The sequence below is a fragment of the Parasteatoda tepidariorum genome, chromosome 9, assembly GCF_043381705.1.
Source record: "Parasteatoda tepidariorum isolate YZ-2023 chromosome 9, CAS_Ptep_4.0, whole genome shotgun sequence".
Taxonomy (NCBI): domain Eukaryota; kingdom Metazoa; phylum Arthropoda; class Arachnida; order Araneae; family Theridiidae; genus Parasteatoda; species Parasteatoda tepidariorum.
In genome coordinates this window covers 55,045,681-55,065,249 of record NC_092212.1, presented here as the reverse complement: position 1 = coordinate 55,065,249, position 19,569 = coordinate 55,045,681, and the positions used below count along the sequence as shown (strand labels likewise).

At 29.4% G+C, this 19,569-nt stretch overlaps 1 protein-coding gene across 1 annotated transcript; it reads left to right on the top strand.

The window, feature by feature from the left end:
• The first annotated feature begins 396 nt into the window (after positions 1 to 396).
• LOC107455548 (cytochrome c oxidase assembly factor 6 homolog) lies at positions 397 to 16,603 on the top strand. The gene is made up of 4 exons (XM_043040507.1): positions 397 to 427; positions 886 to 953; positions 9,529 to 9,672; positions 16,394 to 16,603. The coding sequence occupies exons 1-4, from the start codon at positions 412 to 414 to the stop codon at positions 16,484 to 16,486; spliced, it is 321 nt and encodes a 106-aa protein (XP_042896441.1). The 5' UTR covers positions 397 to 411; the 3' UTR covers positions 16,487 to 16,603.
• The last annotated feature ends 2,966 nt before the right edge of the window (positions 16,604 to 19,569 follow it).

Below are 19,569 nucleotides of genomic sequence, written 5' to 3'. Positions count from 1 at the left end.
TCATCTCTTATTAGAAGACTGTCCTCTAAATTTGTGAATAACTTTCTAATTTTTGTTTACTATAAAAAATTGCTTGAAATATTTTTTAATATTTCATTATGATTATATTAACTTGTTGTTATGTATTTGAATAATTTTTCTTGTGTAGCCGATTGGACAATTTTTCGTCTCTAATGCTTTTAAATTCTTGAATAATGACTTAACTGTTTAAAACATTTCATAGCTTATCAACAAATATAATACTAAATTAAAAATTTTCGATTTTGAAAGTTTTCTAAATTTTATCTTTTAAAATTCTTTGTCTTTACAGAAAAAAAAATATGTCTATGCTAAATATTATCATCTTTTGTTTCTACTGTAAATTTAGTCTAAACAATTATTTTTCATGGTTAAATTAATTTTAGTTGTTATATGAATAATATTTTAGGTTTGTGTTTACAGTGTTTCATAAAATATTTAAAATGTATGTAAATCGATTTATTTTCTTAAAGTTACACCTTATTAAATAATTTCATAAGTCTCCGAAATTTTCTTTTAAAATTTATTTGTCCACAGTTAAGTTTTGTATTATTGCCTCGAAAATAAATTTATTTATGAATTTAAATATTAGACTGATGTATATCTGATATTCCTGTCATTGTGTTGAATTCTAATATTCAAAAATGATTTGAGTATCAGACTCGCTTTTTTATTGCAATAGGTATAAGTTTTAATTAGCAAAAGACTATATTAAAGTATCTATTGCCCTAAATATTGCAAATGGATTTAAAGAGTTTGTTGCTCATTAATCTTTTACTTTGTTATGTCGTATCTATATCATGAAATTTTCTGAAAAACTACTTTTAAGTTGCTATTTTTTTTTTAAATCTTTAATATTTACTTTAGGAGGTCTTGCATTTGCCTGCACCAAAAAAAGTTGCTACGCTTTGAAAGCAACCAGGGCTAATATAGGAGTAAGTCAAATTTTTGTAACTACCTCTACACAAACCTTTATCTATATGTATGTTTTTTTGATATTATTGCAAGTATCACTTAATGGCACTTCAGAACTTACTTTTCTACTAATCACTTGATTTGTATTCAATGCTGTTTTAAACTTATATAAATAAGTGCCAGATTGATGTTTTTATATATATGTCATAAGCGAGACAACAGCCTCTATGTTATCCTGCCAGATGTCACTCGTCTGAAGGAAATGTATAGAACTTTCTCGATGTAAATGAAGAGAGAGTCAGTTGGAATTGTCTGTCCGAGTAGTTTCTAAGTGAAACGGGTAACCTTAGTGGTTAAGAGTCTATATGACTATGTTATTAGTTATTTGAAGTTTGTTTCTGTGTGAAACTTGGAACCTGTGTGGTTCGAACCTGTGTAACTAAATGTTTCCGTGTGAAACTTGGAACCTGTGTGGTTCGATCTTTATTGTTTAAGAGTCTGTGTGACTCATATTATTATTAAAGAATAAGCATAATCATTAAATGCCGTGATTGACTTTATTAATGGTAACCGAGGCATTTACAAATGGTGTCACAATCTACCCCGCCAAGTGAGTACAGAATTTTCTTTTTTTCTGTATCTTAAAGAATAAAATAATGACTTTTCTGTCGAGAGCTCGAAAGGAGGACTTGATTAAATTAGCTGAGGAATTAACTGTTGATGTGCCCCCTACAGCAAAAATTATAGAAATAATTAAATTTATAACTTCATGTAAAGAATATAACGAGGAGGTAACGAAAAACCTCTTAGAAACAATTGTTTCGGAAAGACTAGAAAAAGCCGCTAATGAAAAAGAAAGATTAGCGCAAGAAATTCAACTTGAGAAGTTAAAATCAGATAATTTAAATAAACAGAATGGAACTCATGTAACTACCACAGACACATTTAAACCTAGTGATCTATCTAAATTAATCAAAAGTTTTGATGCTAATGAAACAGATATAAGCACATATTTGTTATTGTTTGAAAGACAAGCTACGAGAATAAACATAGATAAAAAAGAATTCGTTACTTATTTAATGGGACTTTTACCGCTTAGTATCGTCCAAATTATAGCTCAAGAGCCAGAAGAATCCCCTTCGAACTATGATTACGTAAAAACTTTGTTATTGAAACGTTTTAAACTTTCCCCGGAACAATTTAGCAAAAATTTATTTACCATACAAAAGAACTGAATGTTTCTTGGCGAGATTTCGCTTATGAACTACAACATTATTTCGAAGAATGGATAACTAGCATCAAAATTACGGATTTTAAAAGTCTTAAAGAGCTAATGATAGTGGATCATTTGAAACGAAGACTGCCATCGGAAATTCGTGATCATTTTATAGATGATTTACATAAGACCATTGTACTGAAACCTTTCATAGAGCAATTAGAAACATATGAAACTGCAAGATTCCGAGTAAACAAAATTGATAATAAATTTAAAAACTACCTCCCACCAAAACAAAACAAAGATCTCTCAGCTTCCTCTCAAGCTCCAGCTTTCAATATCAATGCATCATGTTTTTACTCAACCAAAAATAAATTGTTGAATATGAAATGTTATTCTTGTAATAAGTACGGTACGGCCATATAAGTAGAAATTGTGATAAAAATGTGGTTAAATGTAGACATTGTCATAAAATTGGCCATAAAAGCAATGAATGCGCAGAAAAGAAAGTACTTCATCACAGTGTTCAAAATACAAGAATTTTGAAACAAATATTCTTTTTAATTATGAAATTTCAGCAGTTTGTGACACTGGTTCAGAAATTAGTATGTGTAGCCCTGCACTCTTTCAAAATTTAGGGTATATTTCTCTTAAACCCCAGCTATTGTTGTAACAGGTATCAGTTCAGAACAAATTTCCCCCCTTGGATATTTTAATGCCGATGTAAGCATTGATAATTTTGTTTTAAATGCTAATATTTATGTAGTAGAAAACATGCAATTTGATTTTATTTTGGGAATGGATATTTTAAGTTGCTTAGACATTCATTTTTTTAACGGTCAACTCACTGTTTGAAATTCGAGCATACCAAAAGTAGTAAATATAAATCGCATAATTCCTTGCGAAAGTAAAAACATTCATTTTATTCCCCACCAAAGCGGAAATCAAAACGCAAACATTTCTTTCACGGCTCCGTTCAAGGTTAGCAATAATACACAGTCACCCACTCCTATGTTAATTTTTGATCAAAGAAAGTCTCACTTTTCTGATTCTGTTTTGACTTCGAAAAATTCGAATATTAATAAGGTTTCACCCTATGAAACTGAAACTTTAGTAAAATCAGTCACAGCATCTCCTTTCAAGGCTAGTGTAATACCCAGATGCGATTCTTTAATTTATGATAAACAAATCGCTCCACTTTCAAATTGTTTTTATTCTTCGGATACTCTTCAGTCAAATAAATATTCAAATAATTTGGAAGCTTTTTCTTTCTTAACTCAGATCTCAAATGTCATTGATCACAATGAATTCGATTTATCGCATATACCGAATAAGAAATTAAAGCAAGATTTAACTCTTTTGATTAATAATTATAAACCGTCTCAGATTAAATCCTCGGACATTAAAATGAATATTATTTTAAAGGATGAAATTCCCATTTCCCAACATGCTCGTCGTTTGTCATTTAAAGAGCGGGAAATAGTTGAAAAACAAATAGACACCTGGTTAAAAGATGGTGTTATTCGTGAAAGTTGTTCAGAATTTTGTGCGCCTATAGTTCTTTGCAAAAAGAAAGATAATTCCACGCGAGTTTGCATCGAGTATAGGAAATTAAATTAAAAATTTGTTCGAGATCGATTTCCCTTACCCCTTATGGAGGACATATTAGACCAATTAGGCGATGCACAGGTAATTTCTTATATTGATTTAAAAGCAACCTTTCACCATTGTGAAATTGATTAAAATAGCCGTAAATACGCATCTTTTATTACGCATAATGGCCAATATGAATTTTTACGGGTACCAATTGGTTTGGCTAACAGTCCCAGTGTTTTTCAGAGATATATTTTACATGTTTTTAGAGAATTAATTAAAGATAAAACTTTAGTTATTTATTTAGATGACATTTTCATTCCAGCAAAAAATGATGAGGAAGGTTTTGAAAAATTAAAACGTGTTTTAAAAACAGCTGCTAATAACGGATTGGAATTAAATTTTAAGAAATGTCAATTTTTAAAACGTTCTATAGAATGTCTCGGTTACATAATTGAAAATGGCACGATTCGCCCTTCACCCTCTAAAACTTTAGCAGTTAAAAATTTCCCGGAACCTAAAACACATAAACAATTAATGAGTTTCCTTGGATTAACAGGATATTTCCGTAAATTTATCCCAAATTATAGTAAAATAGCTAAACCTCTCAGTGATTTGCTCAGAAATAATACTGATTTTAAATTCGATAATGAACAAAAAGAAGCTTTTCAAAAGCTCAAGATAGCCTTAACGAATGACCCAGTTCTTCATTTATATAGACAAAATTCTGAATTAGAGCTCCACACAGATGCTAGTAGCTTTGGTTTCGGAGCAGTTCTTCTTCAAAAAGCAGACAATGGTAAATTTTATCCAATCCATTATTTTAGTAAAAAAACGTCCCAACAACAAGAGAAATATAGTAGCTATGAGTTAGAAACACTTGCCATAGTTGAAGCGCTTAAAAAATTTCGAATTTATTTGTTAGGTGTAAAGTTTAAAATTATAACCGATTGCGCTGCTTTGCAAAGCACAATGAGTAAAAAAGAAATTATCCCTAAAATTGGGCGTTGTATCTTGAGGAGTTTCATTTCGATATGATGCATCGGCCTGCTACACAAATGAAGCATGTTGATGCCTTAAGCAGAAATGTTGCTCTTTTAATTCAGCATGATGAGGTAACCATGAAAATAGCAGCTGCCCAAAAAGAGGATGAGCAAATAAACACAATTAAAACATTAATTTCCAATGGAAATGATAATATACACTTTATTAAAAATGACATTCTTTATCGATACGATAATGGTAGAGAGCTTTTAGTAATACCAGACGCGATGCAAAATGATGTCATTAAAGAAGTTCATAGTAAGGGACATTACGCACTCACTAAAACTGAAGAAGCTGTTAAACAAAATTATTATATTCCTGGTCTAAAAGCAAAAATACAATCTGTCCTAACAAACTGTGTTGATTGCATTCTATGCAACCGAAAGCGAGGAAAGAAAGAAGGTTTCTTGCACCCGATTCCTAAAGAAGATGTACCTTTAAGTACATACCACATTGACTTTATAGGTCCATTGCCTTCAACAAAAAAGAAATATCAGCGCATTTTTTCTGTGATTGATGGTTTTTCGAAATTTGTATGGCTTTACCCCGTCAAAAATGTAACTGCTCAAGCTGCGTTAGAGAAATTGCGGTTACAACAGACAACTTTTGGTAATCCCTCCAGAATTATATCAGACCGTGGTGGTGCATATGTGTCTAAAGAATTTGAGGACTATTGTCAAGAAGAAGATATTCAACATATTCTTATTACTGCTGGAGTACCTCATGGAAATGGTCAAGTAGAGAGATTGCATGAAACTCTTATCCCTATTCTCACAAAGTTATCCATCGATAATCCAATGGACTGGTATAAACACGTAAACGATGTACAAAGATTTATAAATAGTACAATTTCCACCAGTACAAACAAAACGCCTTTTCAACTTATGATAGGAATACCCATGAAAAACAAAGAAGATTTACGGATTAAAGAAATTTTAACAGACGAATATGAAAACTACTTTATGAAACAACGAGAAGATCTTAGAAGTGATGCACAACAATGATTTATGGAAATTCAAGAGAAGAATAAATCTACCCGTAACAGAAAGTGTAAACAACCCCACAAGTACAGAAAAGATGACTTAGTGGCGATTCAAAGAACACAATTTGGAACTGGTTTAAAATTGCGTCCCAAGTTTCATGGTCCTTACAAGATTGTTAAAGTGAAATCCAATGATCGATACGAAGTAGAAAAAGTTGGGCAAAAATTTGTTGGTATTTGTTATGTATACTGCTTTGTTTTTTCCCTCTTTTCAGATTTTTTTAGTCATTCTGTTTCCAGGACGAAACTCGTCAAAATAGCCGAGAATGTAATAAGCGAATACAGCCTCTATGTTATCCCGCCAGATGTCGCTCGTCTGAAGGAAATGTATCAAACTTTCTCGATGTAAATGAAGAGAGAGTCAGTTAGAATTGTCTGTCCGAGTAGTTTCTAAGTGAAACGGGTAACCTTAGTGGTTAAAAGTCTATATGACTATGTTATTAGTTATTTGAAGTTTGTTTCTGTGTGAAACTTGGAACCTGTGTGGTTTGAACCTGTGTAACTAAATGTTTCCGTGTGAAACTTGGAACCTGTGTGGTTCGATCTTTATTGTTTAAGAGTCTGTGTGACTCATATTATTATTAAAGAATAAGCATAATCATTAAATGTCGTGATTGACTTTATTAATGGTAACCGAGGCATTTACATATATATATAGCTGAATACCTGTTTTGCATACTGTGAGAAAAGTAAATAATTAATAATTTGGTATTAATACTGAAAGAAATCGTGTACAAACTGAAAGGGATATACCTACACAATTTAAATTTATCCTAATTATTAATTTATTATTGTTTGAACTTCCCAGTGACTTTACGTTATTAGATTAAACACATTTAAAAGTTCATCCGATAAAAGTTAACTACATTCGGTATCATTTGCATGATGGGGTCAACTCATGATAGTCAAAATTTACTATAATCAATTTTTCCCTGGTAGTTATTCTTTTCAATTGTCAGTAGTAAACCTTTTACCGTAGTACCCATATTGAATGCTATATATATTTTTATCTACATATACCATAATCAATTTTTCCCTGGTAGTTTACCTTTTCAATGGTCTGTAGGAAACCTTTTACCTCTGTACCAATATATTGAATGCTATATATTTTTTATCTGCATACAGTACTGTGTATATTTTTTATCTGTATAAATAGCACCTATTACCACAAAAACAGTAATATTAATTACCAAAATTAATTAAGCATCAATAATAGTATGGCGATTTTTTACGGTACCTAAAACAAATAGATACCTTTTCTCTATTAGTTTTCAATTTTAGTGTATTACTTTTTTAATTTTGGATATAATTGATTTTTGATTATTTAGTTTTGCTTAAAAAAGATAACTCTGAATAAAATAGACTGGTAGTGTCACATAACTTTAAAAAAATAGATTTGTTGATATAATCCAAATATGCTACCTCATTCATTTTAATCATTGAGCTTGTCTGCCTTCACTAATGAAAAATAACTAAATATTAAATAGCATGCAATAAACTTCTTTTTGATTAAATAAAGCTATAAGCTAGCTGTTGTGATGTCAGTAGCAGGGTTGGCAGGTTTTTGACATGTGACAGTTTTTGACAGTTTAAACCATGGTTTAAACCGTCACGTCAAAAACCTCACTGTCAAAAATGTCGAAAATGTCAAAAACCTATATTCATATGTGAAATTTAATTAATACATAAAATTTATATATTTTTTATAAAGGATAGTGTTTCTAAATATGTTCTAGAAAAAATAAATTTAAAATTTTGAAGAAACACTTATATTTTGAATAGTAACCAAAATCTTGTACTTTTGAAAGCTCACATCTTTTGTAATATTATGTATTCATTTTCATGTGTTATTGAAAATCTGCAGTGATATTATTAAGAAATTTATTTATAACCAAATTTAGTGTATAGTATAGATTATACTAAAAATTAGACATTTTTAAAGATAAACATTAGCAGTTTTGTACATTAGACATCTTTTAAAGAAAAATCTTTTTAATATTCTTTTAAATCTTCTTAATAATCTTTTTAACATAAGACAATACAAATTTAAGTGCTTTCTGTTAAATACACAGAGTAGTTAGTGTCGATTTACAGTATATTCAGCCTATTCATTTACTATGCTGAAAATTTAGTTTATCCAAATACTTGTGAATTTCATTTTGCTGAATACTATATACATAGTTTTGTTGAATATCTAAATATTCAGCTGTTGAATAATTACTTCTTGCTTTCAAGATATGCATTATTTGTATTCTTAATACAAGTGGGGGAAAAAAATTAAGAGGTAAAAATTGTTTTAAAATGATAAGTGTAATAATTATAAATAAATATAATAAACAATATGAATTATATTTATCATTATTCACAAATATAACTACTTTTAAATTCAAATTAACATACTGGATAATAAAGATATTCGGTATAACATTAAAATTTTTTTTCATACACTTGTATCAAGTTTGTATTTATACAACATAACTTGTAAGTTCCTTATAAATATTAGTTATATGTTCCTTATATGTCAAAAATGCATAGTAATAAACTTTTAATTTTCTTAAGTATCAAAAAAAGAAAAAAAATTTTTTTAAATATAAATATTTAAACAATTTTTGTGCAAAATTTTTCTGCACATGCATTTGAATATAAATTTCTGAGATTTTAAATCTGTTATTTTACCTTAATTTTAATTAAAAAATATTTTAAAACCTGCTGATTACCTATAGTATAATTAAATTTCAATATAATGCATGGCAACTGTTGGTAGTTTTGAAGTTTATATATTTTCTTGGCAAACTTCAGTTTTTGACATTTTTGACGGTTTAAACCAGTATTATACCCTTGTCATGTCAAAAACCACTTTTTGACGTCAAAAACCCAACCCTGGTCAGTAGACACCACTTTCCGTCATCATTTTATTTGTCAAAAGCAAGTTACATTAGCCGTTAGGCCATTAAACTTCTTGCTTGAAATATAAAAGAAAAATGTCAGTGCTTCACACTTGTCCAAATGTTTTGCCGTCCTCTATCACATATAACACACAAATGTGAAACTTTCCGTCATCATTAACAAATCAATGACGACAGTCTTTAGTTAAGGAACAATAATTTAATAATTTTAAAATAATTTTGGGAGCTGCCTCTCGATCCAGAGAGCATATAAGGACTTAATATTTTTTTCTGTTCATTGCTAATCTTCTGTTACCTAATTGCTAGAATGTTATTTTGTTAAACATATATGTTTTTGTTCGTTTATTAAACATGCTTATAAGTTATCATGATTCTTCATTGGAATACCTCGTCAAAGATGCGCACAATTTAACACATTAGCTAGCAAAAAAAGAATCCTCTTAATTTGATTTTAAACATGACTAATACTATAACGATAAGAAAGATTTATTTTCCAAACATCTCTTCAAAAGGATTGAATTGAACAGAACACAACTCTTCTTATAGATATCCTACTTAATATTTACATAGATGAAACTCTTTAATTTCTTTTTCTGAGGCTATTTTTTCCTAAAAACCTATTTTACTTTTTTTTCCTCTTTTATGTGGATATTATACTTTTTCTTCTGTTTTTTTAATATTTTTATAACATGCCTAATAATTTCAAATGAAAATTTATTAGCATTGAAGTTCTTTTTAGCATTGTTTTATATATTTTACGTCATACTCATTCTCAAATTATTTTATGCTTTCAGATGTCTTTTCCCGATAAAGAAAAAAGGCAGCAATGCTGGTCTTCTCGAGATTTATTCTGGGAATGTTTAGATAAAAATAATGATGATCAAAAATGTTGTACAGAAGAAAAAAAATATTATGAAAAAGATTGTCCAAAACTTTGGGTAAATTTTTTTATTACAAAAATTATTGCTCAATTTTATTAATTTTTTTTATTTATTTTAGTAAATAATTTTTTTAGATATTTGTATAAATTGTTTTACCATCAATGTTAAAGTTTATCTGATGATGATTCCTAAAATTTAATTAAACCAGGTATCCGGCAAAAGCTAGATTTTTTTAAAGCTTGATTCCAGGTAGTAGTTGACAAAAAATGGATTTACTCTTTAACCAGTTCAAGGTAGGATAAATGAACATCCTACAGGGTACAAGGAACATATTAGTTTTTATACAAAAAAATCAAAAGAAAAAAAATCATATTTTTAGTGGAACAAATATTTTACAACATATAGTTCAATTTGTCCATCAAAATAAAAACTTTATTTATTTAACATATCGCTTTGTTTTAAATTACATTCTACAAAAGTTTATTTAGGGTAGCCAATGGCAAAAGACTGCTCTTGAAACCTCTTCTCCATAATTTATTCAATCTTCATTAAACTTATTTAGAATTTTGATAGAGTTAATTGCTAAGAATTGTATCTTTAAAATTTATTAAAAGCAAAAAGAGGTTTAATTTATTATAAGTTTTAAGTGTAACGTATTTTTAATTATGGATCATTAGTAATTTAACTCATTTATTAGGATTCAATTAACTAAACACAGAGCAGGATCTTCCATTAGACGATGCTAGGCAACGCTTAGAGGAGCCGGAGAAAAATATAAATTAATGATTTACAGAAAAATATTTTTAAAAATTTATATATATAGAGATATTTAGGTATTAAAACTTTTTTGTAAATTTCTTTTTAAATGATACAATAAATTCATTGATCTTACTTTTCCAGTTTGAAATCTTTTTCACTCTTTAAGTGAAATGTTAGCCTTCTTGAGTGGTTAACTTTTGGGTTAAAATATGTGATTTTACCATTTATCTGAACGTGTGTTATTCATCAAAAATGGCTACACAGAGCCAGATAATTATTTTAAATATATTTTTCACCTTAACTGTATTATTTTTAAGGATACTTTTATATATATAAACATAAAAAACATGTTGCATAACTACCAATTATTATTTTATTAGTTTCCTACTTCTTATTTAAAATTATATTTATTTTGCCCAAATTATTCTCTTTTCTTTTTTATCTCACTCAAGTTATGTCCATTTTCTTTCGGACCACTGGGGACATTTTATTGAGTATCCACTATATACATACGTAATCATCTAGTTTTACCTGATGCGGTTGATTGTTCCTGTATAAACAATAATGACATATTTGTCTCTTACTTTTTCAGATGAAACCATTACCTGAAAATTCTGTCAATGCTAAATAATAAAAAAATTTCACCTCTTTGTCAACAAAGTATCAATGTCTTGAACTGAACAATTTTATCTGGAATCTTTTAATTTTTAATCATGACTCAATTAGCTAAAAAATATGTGATTAGAATGTTTAACACCTACTCATTTATATGAAACCGGTTATAGAAAAATTCAGCATTATTCAACTTTAAGGTAAATAAATTTTGTTCACTATATAATTAGAGCTGCTCAATCGGTTTTTGGTTTCAATGTTATTCAATATCTGTAATTAACGATAAGTGTCTGATGGCATTACACTTTTACTGGTTGTATCTTACTGAATTAGAATAAACTCAAATGTAATGTCTCTAACGATTTTAAAGCAGGAAAATCTAAGTACAAGAGCGTGATTATTATTATTATTTTAAAAAAAGGGGTATTGTATATATTTTTTCTCGTTTTTTTATTTAATACAAGAATGAGAATTCATAAGTGAGAAGGAACAAAAATGGTTTTTAAACTCTGACCACACTATTAATGTCAAGAAAAACAGAATGGTGACTAAGCTTATCTAAAATCCGTTTATTTTTCGATTAGCATAAAGCGAATGTACTTTAGTCCAATTGGGTACTTGCACTTTAATGACTAATAATATCAGCACCAGCTGATTGTTAATAAACAAAGTGGAATGTTAATGCTGAACTTAGTTTCTCCACATAAGTTAACATGTTTATTAATATGAAGTTAATTTAATACAGTGTTGTATCGGAAATCAAATTTGTGGAAGTATAATTCTTTCTCGTGTATGTCCTTTACTTAACTTAGATTTATTATTTGTTTATGTATTTTATAGTAGCTGTGAAATATTTTTATTTGTGTAAGAAATATATAGTGAGAGAATTGAAATATTTTTATTTGTGTAAGAAATATATAGTGAGAGAATTGAAATATTTGTGTAAGAATATAGAATGTGTCACTTAAGAGAATTGATACTCGACAAGCTTGTCTTACTCAAAGCAGAATGGAAAGAGCAGTTGCTAACGTTTACAAATGCCACATTTCAACAACTAATCAGGATCAAGATACTCACACTACATCACTTGCAGGCTTCTTATTAAAAAAATTGACTGAGAATTTTAATTTATTCTACGCTTATCCTAACCTCTATAATTGTTACTCAGAATTTGGAAACATGTTTTTCAATTTAAATTTGTATGCACAATTTTTATATTTTTTACGAATTTTATAAATATATATGTATATATATTAATCGGGTTCCTTACAGAAACACATTGTATGTACAGTATTTCTTACTCTAAGTTTCTTATATCGCAAAAATTTTGTAGTTTATTTTTTTAATTTTTCCTAACCTTTTTTTTTTTTAATTAAAACCTTTTTTTTTTATTTCAAAAATTTTACATAACTTATATGTATCTCATTACTGTATCAAAAACCTATTTTAACTTTTAATAAAAAAATTTCTGAGTTTCAAAACATTAAATAAGAAATTATTAATTTTTGATCTAAAAAAAAAAACTAGAATTTTAGCAACAAAAAAAAGTTTTTTTAAAAAATATATGTATAATTTTTTGTTTTTTATTAGGTAGTCAAATGGTCCTAATGTGCACTGCACACCGTCTTAGTCATTTTCATCTTTAAAAAGCATGTTAGAAAAAAGAAGAAGACTTTGACAAGTTTTTGAAAAAATTTCTTTGTTACCCTTTGTCTCTGTCCTAAGTTTATTACTGGATGCTGACAGGGCCGGCCCCAGGGTAGGGCGATCCGGGCTTCCGCCCGGAGCGCAATGATCTATGGGCGCCAAAATGATAGTTGACAAGATTGAGAGGCGGCAGGCGGAATTTATCATTTTTATTTCTAAGCACATAATTCAAATAATATAGTATATTTAAACATTAAGGCAAAATCTAGTTGAATTCAATTCAACATGACAAAACCACTCAACCACCGCCTTTCAAGAATTGACAAGTTTTGCGGCCTGTGGCAACATGGCTGTACGGGAAACAACAATTTTGAAACCAAGCGAAACAAGATCTAACAGCCCTTTTTCACTGTTTATAAAAAGGAAGTAGACTTTAAACAATGCATTATTTGCCACTACAAGAAACATTACAAGAAAAGGCTTAGAAGTGGAGAAGAGGTTTTAAGAGAATGGATGGTATATTCCGTATTTCAAAACGCGTTGTACTGTTTTCCATATCGACTTTTTGCTGCACCATCTAGCTTGAGCGCTCTTGGCAATCAGGGATTTAAAGACTGGAAGCATTTAGGGAACTCTTTAGCACATCATGAAAATGCTAAAACTCATATAGATTGTTTGAAATCATGGCTTGAATTGAAGCAAAGATTGAAAATAGGTGAAACAATAGATGCAGTTTCTCAGAGACTCATTGATTCTGAGATAAATCACAGGTCTGAAGTTCTTTTACGCATTATATCAGTCGTTAAAATGCTAGGCTAGAGAGCTCTCTAGCTTTTCGAGGAACAAGCGATAAACTGTATGAACACCATAATGGAAACTTTTTGAAGTTAATTCAGTTATTGGCTGAGTTTGATCCAAAAATAGAGGAACACGTTCGCAGAGTCCTCAATAAAGAAGAAATCAAAGCTACATATCTGGGGAAAACTATACAAAATGAAAAAATTGAATTATTGCATGACAACATAAAGCACCACATCAATGAGCAAGTTCAAAAGGCCAAGTATTATTCCGTGATTCTTGACTGTACTCCCGATGCAAGTAAAGTAGAACAGATGACATTTGTGGTAAGATTTGTCTCCATATAGGAATCAGAGTCTGAAGTTTAAGTTAATATCAACGAACATTTTTTGGGTTTTCTACCCATTGAGAGATCAACAGCTAAGGAATTGTCGGAGGTTTTACTAGAAGAGCTAGAGAAAAATAGGCTTAAAGTAGAAAACATGCGTGGTCAAGGGTATGACAATGGTTCCAATATGAGAGGAGAAAAATCAGGAGTACAAACAAGAATCAGAAATATAAACCCCAGAGCATTTTATGTTCCATGCAGCAGCCATTCGCTAAATTTGGTTGTAAACGTTATGGCAAAATCCTCGTTTGAAGCAGCCAACTTCTTCAATATTGTTCAAAAATTATGTACATTTTTTTCTTCCTCTTCTTTTCGCTGGGCAATATTACGGAAATATATTGATACTTACACCCTAAAACCATTGCGTGATACGTGATGGGAAAGTTCAGTCAACNAGTTCAAGATGAGCGTACGATGACGTATACTATCAAACTCACAAATGGACCAATCAGAGGTTAGCGCTGATTTCCAGCTGACGGCGTCCTGTCCTAAGAAACCAGCACCTTAAAACCATTGCGTGATACGCGATGGGAAAGTTCAGTCAACTCATTAAAAGCTCTGCGGCTTCAAATTGGTTCAATTCACGATGCTTTGTAACAGCATATATGAAGATTCAGAAATCGATAATATGATCAGAGACGAGGCTAGCGGATTATTAAATAGTTTGAAGCAGTTCAAATTTATACGCTCTGTTGTGATCTGGTACAAAATTTTGAGTCATATTAACCCCATCAGCAAACTTTTGCAAACTGTAAATTTTGTTATGTCACAAGCTATTGATATGTTTAGCAACTGCAAACTCTTCTTTGAAAACCTGAGATCAGATGAAACTTTTGAAAGCATCATTTTAGAAGCAACCGAGCTTGCTTCAGAGATTGACGTGGAAGTTAATTTCGAAACCACCACACCACGTCATCGTGTCAGAAGCAAAACTAAGAACGTTTTTGTATGAGGGCCCGGATGAACCCGTTCAAGACCTCAAACAAAAATATAAAATAGATTTTTTTTCACACTATAGATCAAGCAATAAATGCCTTGGAAACCAGATATAATTAGCTAAATACTCACAGTAATTATTTCAGCTTTTTGTATAATATTTTTGGTCTAAAAGACATGCCCAGAAATGAGCTACTGGCTCATTGCAAAGATTTGGAAGTAGTTTTAACTGATGGAAATTCAAGCGATCTTAACGCCCTGGAACTAGCTGATGAAATAAGCATTGTTTCGTCATTATTAACAAAAAAGGAAACCCCTGTTGAAGTTCTCAAGTTTATCGCTACACTTAAATTAGCACCAAACCTCAGCATAGCATTAAGAATCCTACTTACATTGCCAGTCACTGTGGCTTCAGGGGAAAGAAGCTTTTCAAAACAAAAAATAATAAAAAATTATCTGAGAACAGTGCAGACGCAAAATCGTCTCAATGGATTGGCAATGATAGCTATAGAACACCAAATTAGTGACAAATTAGACTTGAAATCACTGGTTCTTGAGTTTGCCGAAAGAAAAGTTAGAAAAAGGGCATTTTAATTACCTTGGTTAATTAGAATTTATTTATAATATAGGATATTAGTTTAGTTAGCATTACTACACTTTAATTTTTGTTATTTTCCCTTAAGTGCTAAATTGCTTATCTTGTTATCTGATGATTGAGTTTTTAATAAAACGTTTTTTTTNGTTTTTAATAATGCTTTTTTTCAATGTTTTCTTGATTTTCTGATATAGTCGCGTGAGATTTACTTAAAAGGAAACGAGGGGGGGGGGGGGAGCAAAATTAAGGTTTTGCCCGGAGCGCCAAAATGTCTAGGGCCTGCCCTGATGCTGTGATACAAGTTTCTTTTTCCAAACATAAACTACATGCATCATTTGTTGCAAGGAGATGATAAAAACTAAGAATATAATTAATATTAATTGTTGCAGATTATCATTAATAATTATCAAGTCTCTTAAAATCAATAATCTATCAGAATTTATCGCATTTACCAGTTATTATTAAAAATTTCCAGTGAAGTTTGGGCAATGTTATAATTTTCAACTTATTTGGCTAGAAATTTCCGATATGAATTTAAATGGTAAATTCCCGCACATACAGTTAGATAATATCAGTTGTTTGTTTACCTGGATGTAGACCAATGAACATTTTGCGTTGTTTATTTATAGTATAAATACTTTGTACTAGAAGATTTTGTATCTTTTTTTTAAAGCGCTTAACCATGAAAAAAAAACAGATATACCGGGCAATGGCACTTTACCTGGGGAAAAAAATATCAGTGTAGGGTATATCGGGCAGTAGCATTTAACTTTTGATATTAAAAAAATTAAACTTTTAAAGCTATCATTTTAAATAACACAAGTAAAAATCCGTATGTTTAGTTCATCTTTGTTATTTTTACCTGACTTGTCTATGTCATGTCGTCATCAAAGCAATTTAGGGATTTGATCAAATCACTAACTTTCTTTAGAGAAATGACTCCATCAAATTGTAATTTTAACATCTTTTATGAACTGATCATCTCCCTTAAGGATCCATTTTCATAATTTTCCTGCAATATAAAATTTTTTTTCTTTTTGCAGGTTCAACACTTTAATAGAAAGAGAGAATATTTGAAGTTCAAAGAAAAGCTTTACTCTTCTACTGATCCTGTTGAAGAATTGAAAAAATCATGACACAACTGAATTTTAGCACCTAACGGAAAGATTAAATTATAGCATTTGAAATGTTATTCAAGACATAATGCTTCGCAATTGTAAATTCTGTCTTGTAATAGAATGAATTTTGTCTGACTTGTTATTCAACTATTGTTAATGTTATACTGACCAATCGAATAGTTGTAATTTGACACATCTTGCCAAAGAGATAATTTTAAAACTTATTGAAAGAGGAAAAAAGTCTTTTGTTTTAAATTAATGTCAATTTAATTCTGTCCAAACTTATCCTCTTTATGCTTTTGAGAACATTAAAAAAAAAATGATCCAAAAATTCAAAAGGCTCCCTGAATATCTTGTTTTAGCCTACTGTCTTTAGGTGCAGATCTTTCCCCATTGATATTCTATATCAATTAAATATGTAATGAAACGAGTTGGAAAATAAGCGTAGGATTTCGTTTCTTTTATATGTGAGGCTCAGATAAGTGCAATAGAAGTTGTATTCTCAGTGAGCATTCTAAGGACACGACCAATCAAAAATTACTTACTAATAACCACTGTGATCGAACTTGTCAGTTGAATACCAATTTCTACAACATTTCTAAGTTTTAGGCTCATCTTGTATCATTAAAAAAGGACAGTTGACAGAACAGATATAGAAACAGTTAAATTTTAACTTTTGAGTCTGCTTGTGCCAAATTTATTAATAGGCACAGAAACTTATTAGATGTGCAGACTAAAAATTTGTATATGATAAACAAAATTTTTTTTTTTTTATAAATGAGACATTGGCTCTACAAGGTTTATTTAAACACACGAAAAGATTAATTGAAGAAGATTTTAAGTGACATTTTGGGAAAATATTAATTTCTCTGGGTAAGATTTAGTGTAAGTGTACACAGTTAATCTTCAAATATTTTCGGTGTTTCATGTGCATTTCATGAACCCTCAAGAAGTAACATCAAAAGCCATTTTTTTGGTAACAAATGCAAACACCAATAATTTATGCTTTTACATTAACAGACTTAAGAGTATTAAAAATTATTGACTGCATCAAACGGAAACATGTAGACAAAATATANGTTTTTGACATGACAGTGGTAAAAACCGTCAAAAACCTACTGTTTTCTTTAATTCATGGCATATAGTGGACAATATATTATTTTCACATAATTGTCTTTATAAATGAGTGTTGTAAATGATTGCTATTGATTTTGCTACTATATACATGTATTCTTATTGAAGGATATATATTCATATAGAAATGTTGTAATATACTTATTGAAAATAGTGCTACTTACTTTTATCATTACAGCTTGATTTGCAAAGGATTCAAAATTTTGCACTTCTTAATTGTTAGAAATAAAAAAACAAGCAAACANTATAGTTGATGTGCCATGGCTCATGATTATCTCTTTGCCTGGATTATCAATCAAGAGAAAATTTCAGTTAAAGCTAATTCATAGCATTATATGCAAATGAAAAAAAAAACACACCCAGGATTTTTTTAAATCCAAAATACGAGAAACCAAAAAAAAAAACTTTAAAATTTATTTTTTTTGTTGCTTTTAGTGTTATGCTTTGAAGATTTCTGAAAAATTGGCATATCCTTTGAATTGAATCTTGTTCCCAAATTCATTACATTTGCAAAAAAACACTTTAATAAGAACAACATTTCTGTTATGTGTTTGTTTACTATGTTTTTAAATAACCTAATATATTTTTCCCCTGAGGTGCATGCTTTTCAATAATCAAATGTTTTGAAATAACCAAAATAATTTTTTACCTTGAGATGCATGCTTTATCTAGTGCTTTTTACATTACCCAGGTTAACTCTTTTTTTAAAAAAAAAAAAATAAATTTTGTTGCATATTGACTGAAAATTTGCTTGTTAAGCATTTGGCTTATGAAAGCAGTATTGTATTCAGTTAAAAAGCTAGTGAACGAATTGATAGATTAAAATTTGAAAATGAATAAAGTTTAATCTTATTTTAATAGTCATAAAATTACGGGAACTGGTTTTAAATGGTTCATATTGTGACCCTCCCCTTTTTTTCTGTTTGATAAACATGCCTGGGACTGATGGGCAATTTAATGACCCAAGGACTCCAAAATTTTAAACGCTTACCATATTAACTCCTAGTGAAAAATTAGATAAAAGTTTTGTCCCATTTAGGAAAAAACAATGTTTATAAAAGAAACTTAAATTTAACTGTTATAATATAATGTATATTTTAAGCAAAAGATAATCATTCCTGTCCTTTTAAAGATTTCTTAAAATGTTTTTTTTTTTTTTTTTTAAGAAAATTAGTATTTACAAACTTATATTGTCCCAGTCACCCTGAAAAGTTTACTTGTTTCATATCATAGGTGATTGCAGATAGTTTGTTAAAAGGCCAAATTTCAACTGGAGTTGCTTAAAAAAAAATAGATAATTAATAGAATCAGAAAATCAGGATGAGCAGTTAAAAAAAGTTTACCTAAAGTCATTCTAGTAAGATACATTTAATTGAATAGTGATGCAATATTAATAAAAAAAAAACATCAAACGAAGGACTCGGGAGGGAGGGGGTTGCAGTTCCAGTCCTAATACAGACATGCCACAGCAGTTTTATAAAAAAGTTGAACAGGTTTTCACAATTAAAACTTAAACTATAATGAAAATTACAAAACGATTATATTAAATAAAAAAAGTTTTTTTTATAAACTTATTCAATATTAATAAGTTCACTTCAAATAAGATTTTTCTTTGTTTCAAATTGTCATTATTCCTTAAAATCTCAATTAGAACCCAACTGAAGATATAGTATTTTTTTTCCATTGAAAATCAAAATCCACCTTAATATTTTTAATTAGTGCTCGGCAAGTTTTGATTTTTAATTAAATATGATTTTTCAGTACACCATTTTTAAAATTCCCCAAATATATTGAATTGCTTATTGGATAAAAATTATTTTAAATATACTGAATAAAGAGAACAATTTAAATTTTTGAAACAACTTTTCTCCATTATACAAGATTTGATTTCATCTTCTAAAAATAGTATATGACCTCTAATTCACCCTGTTATAAAATTTCATGATAAAAAAGTTTCGTTTTAATAC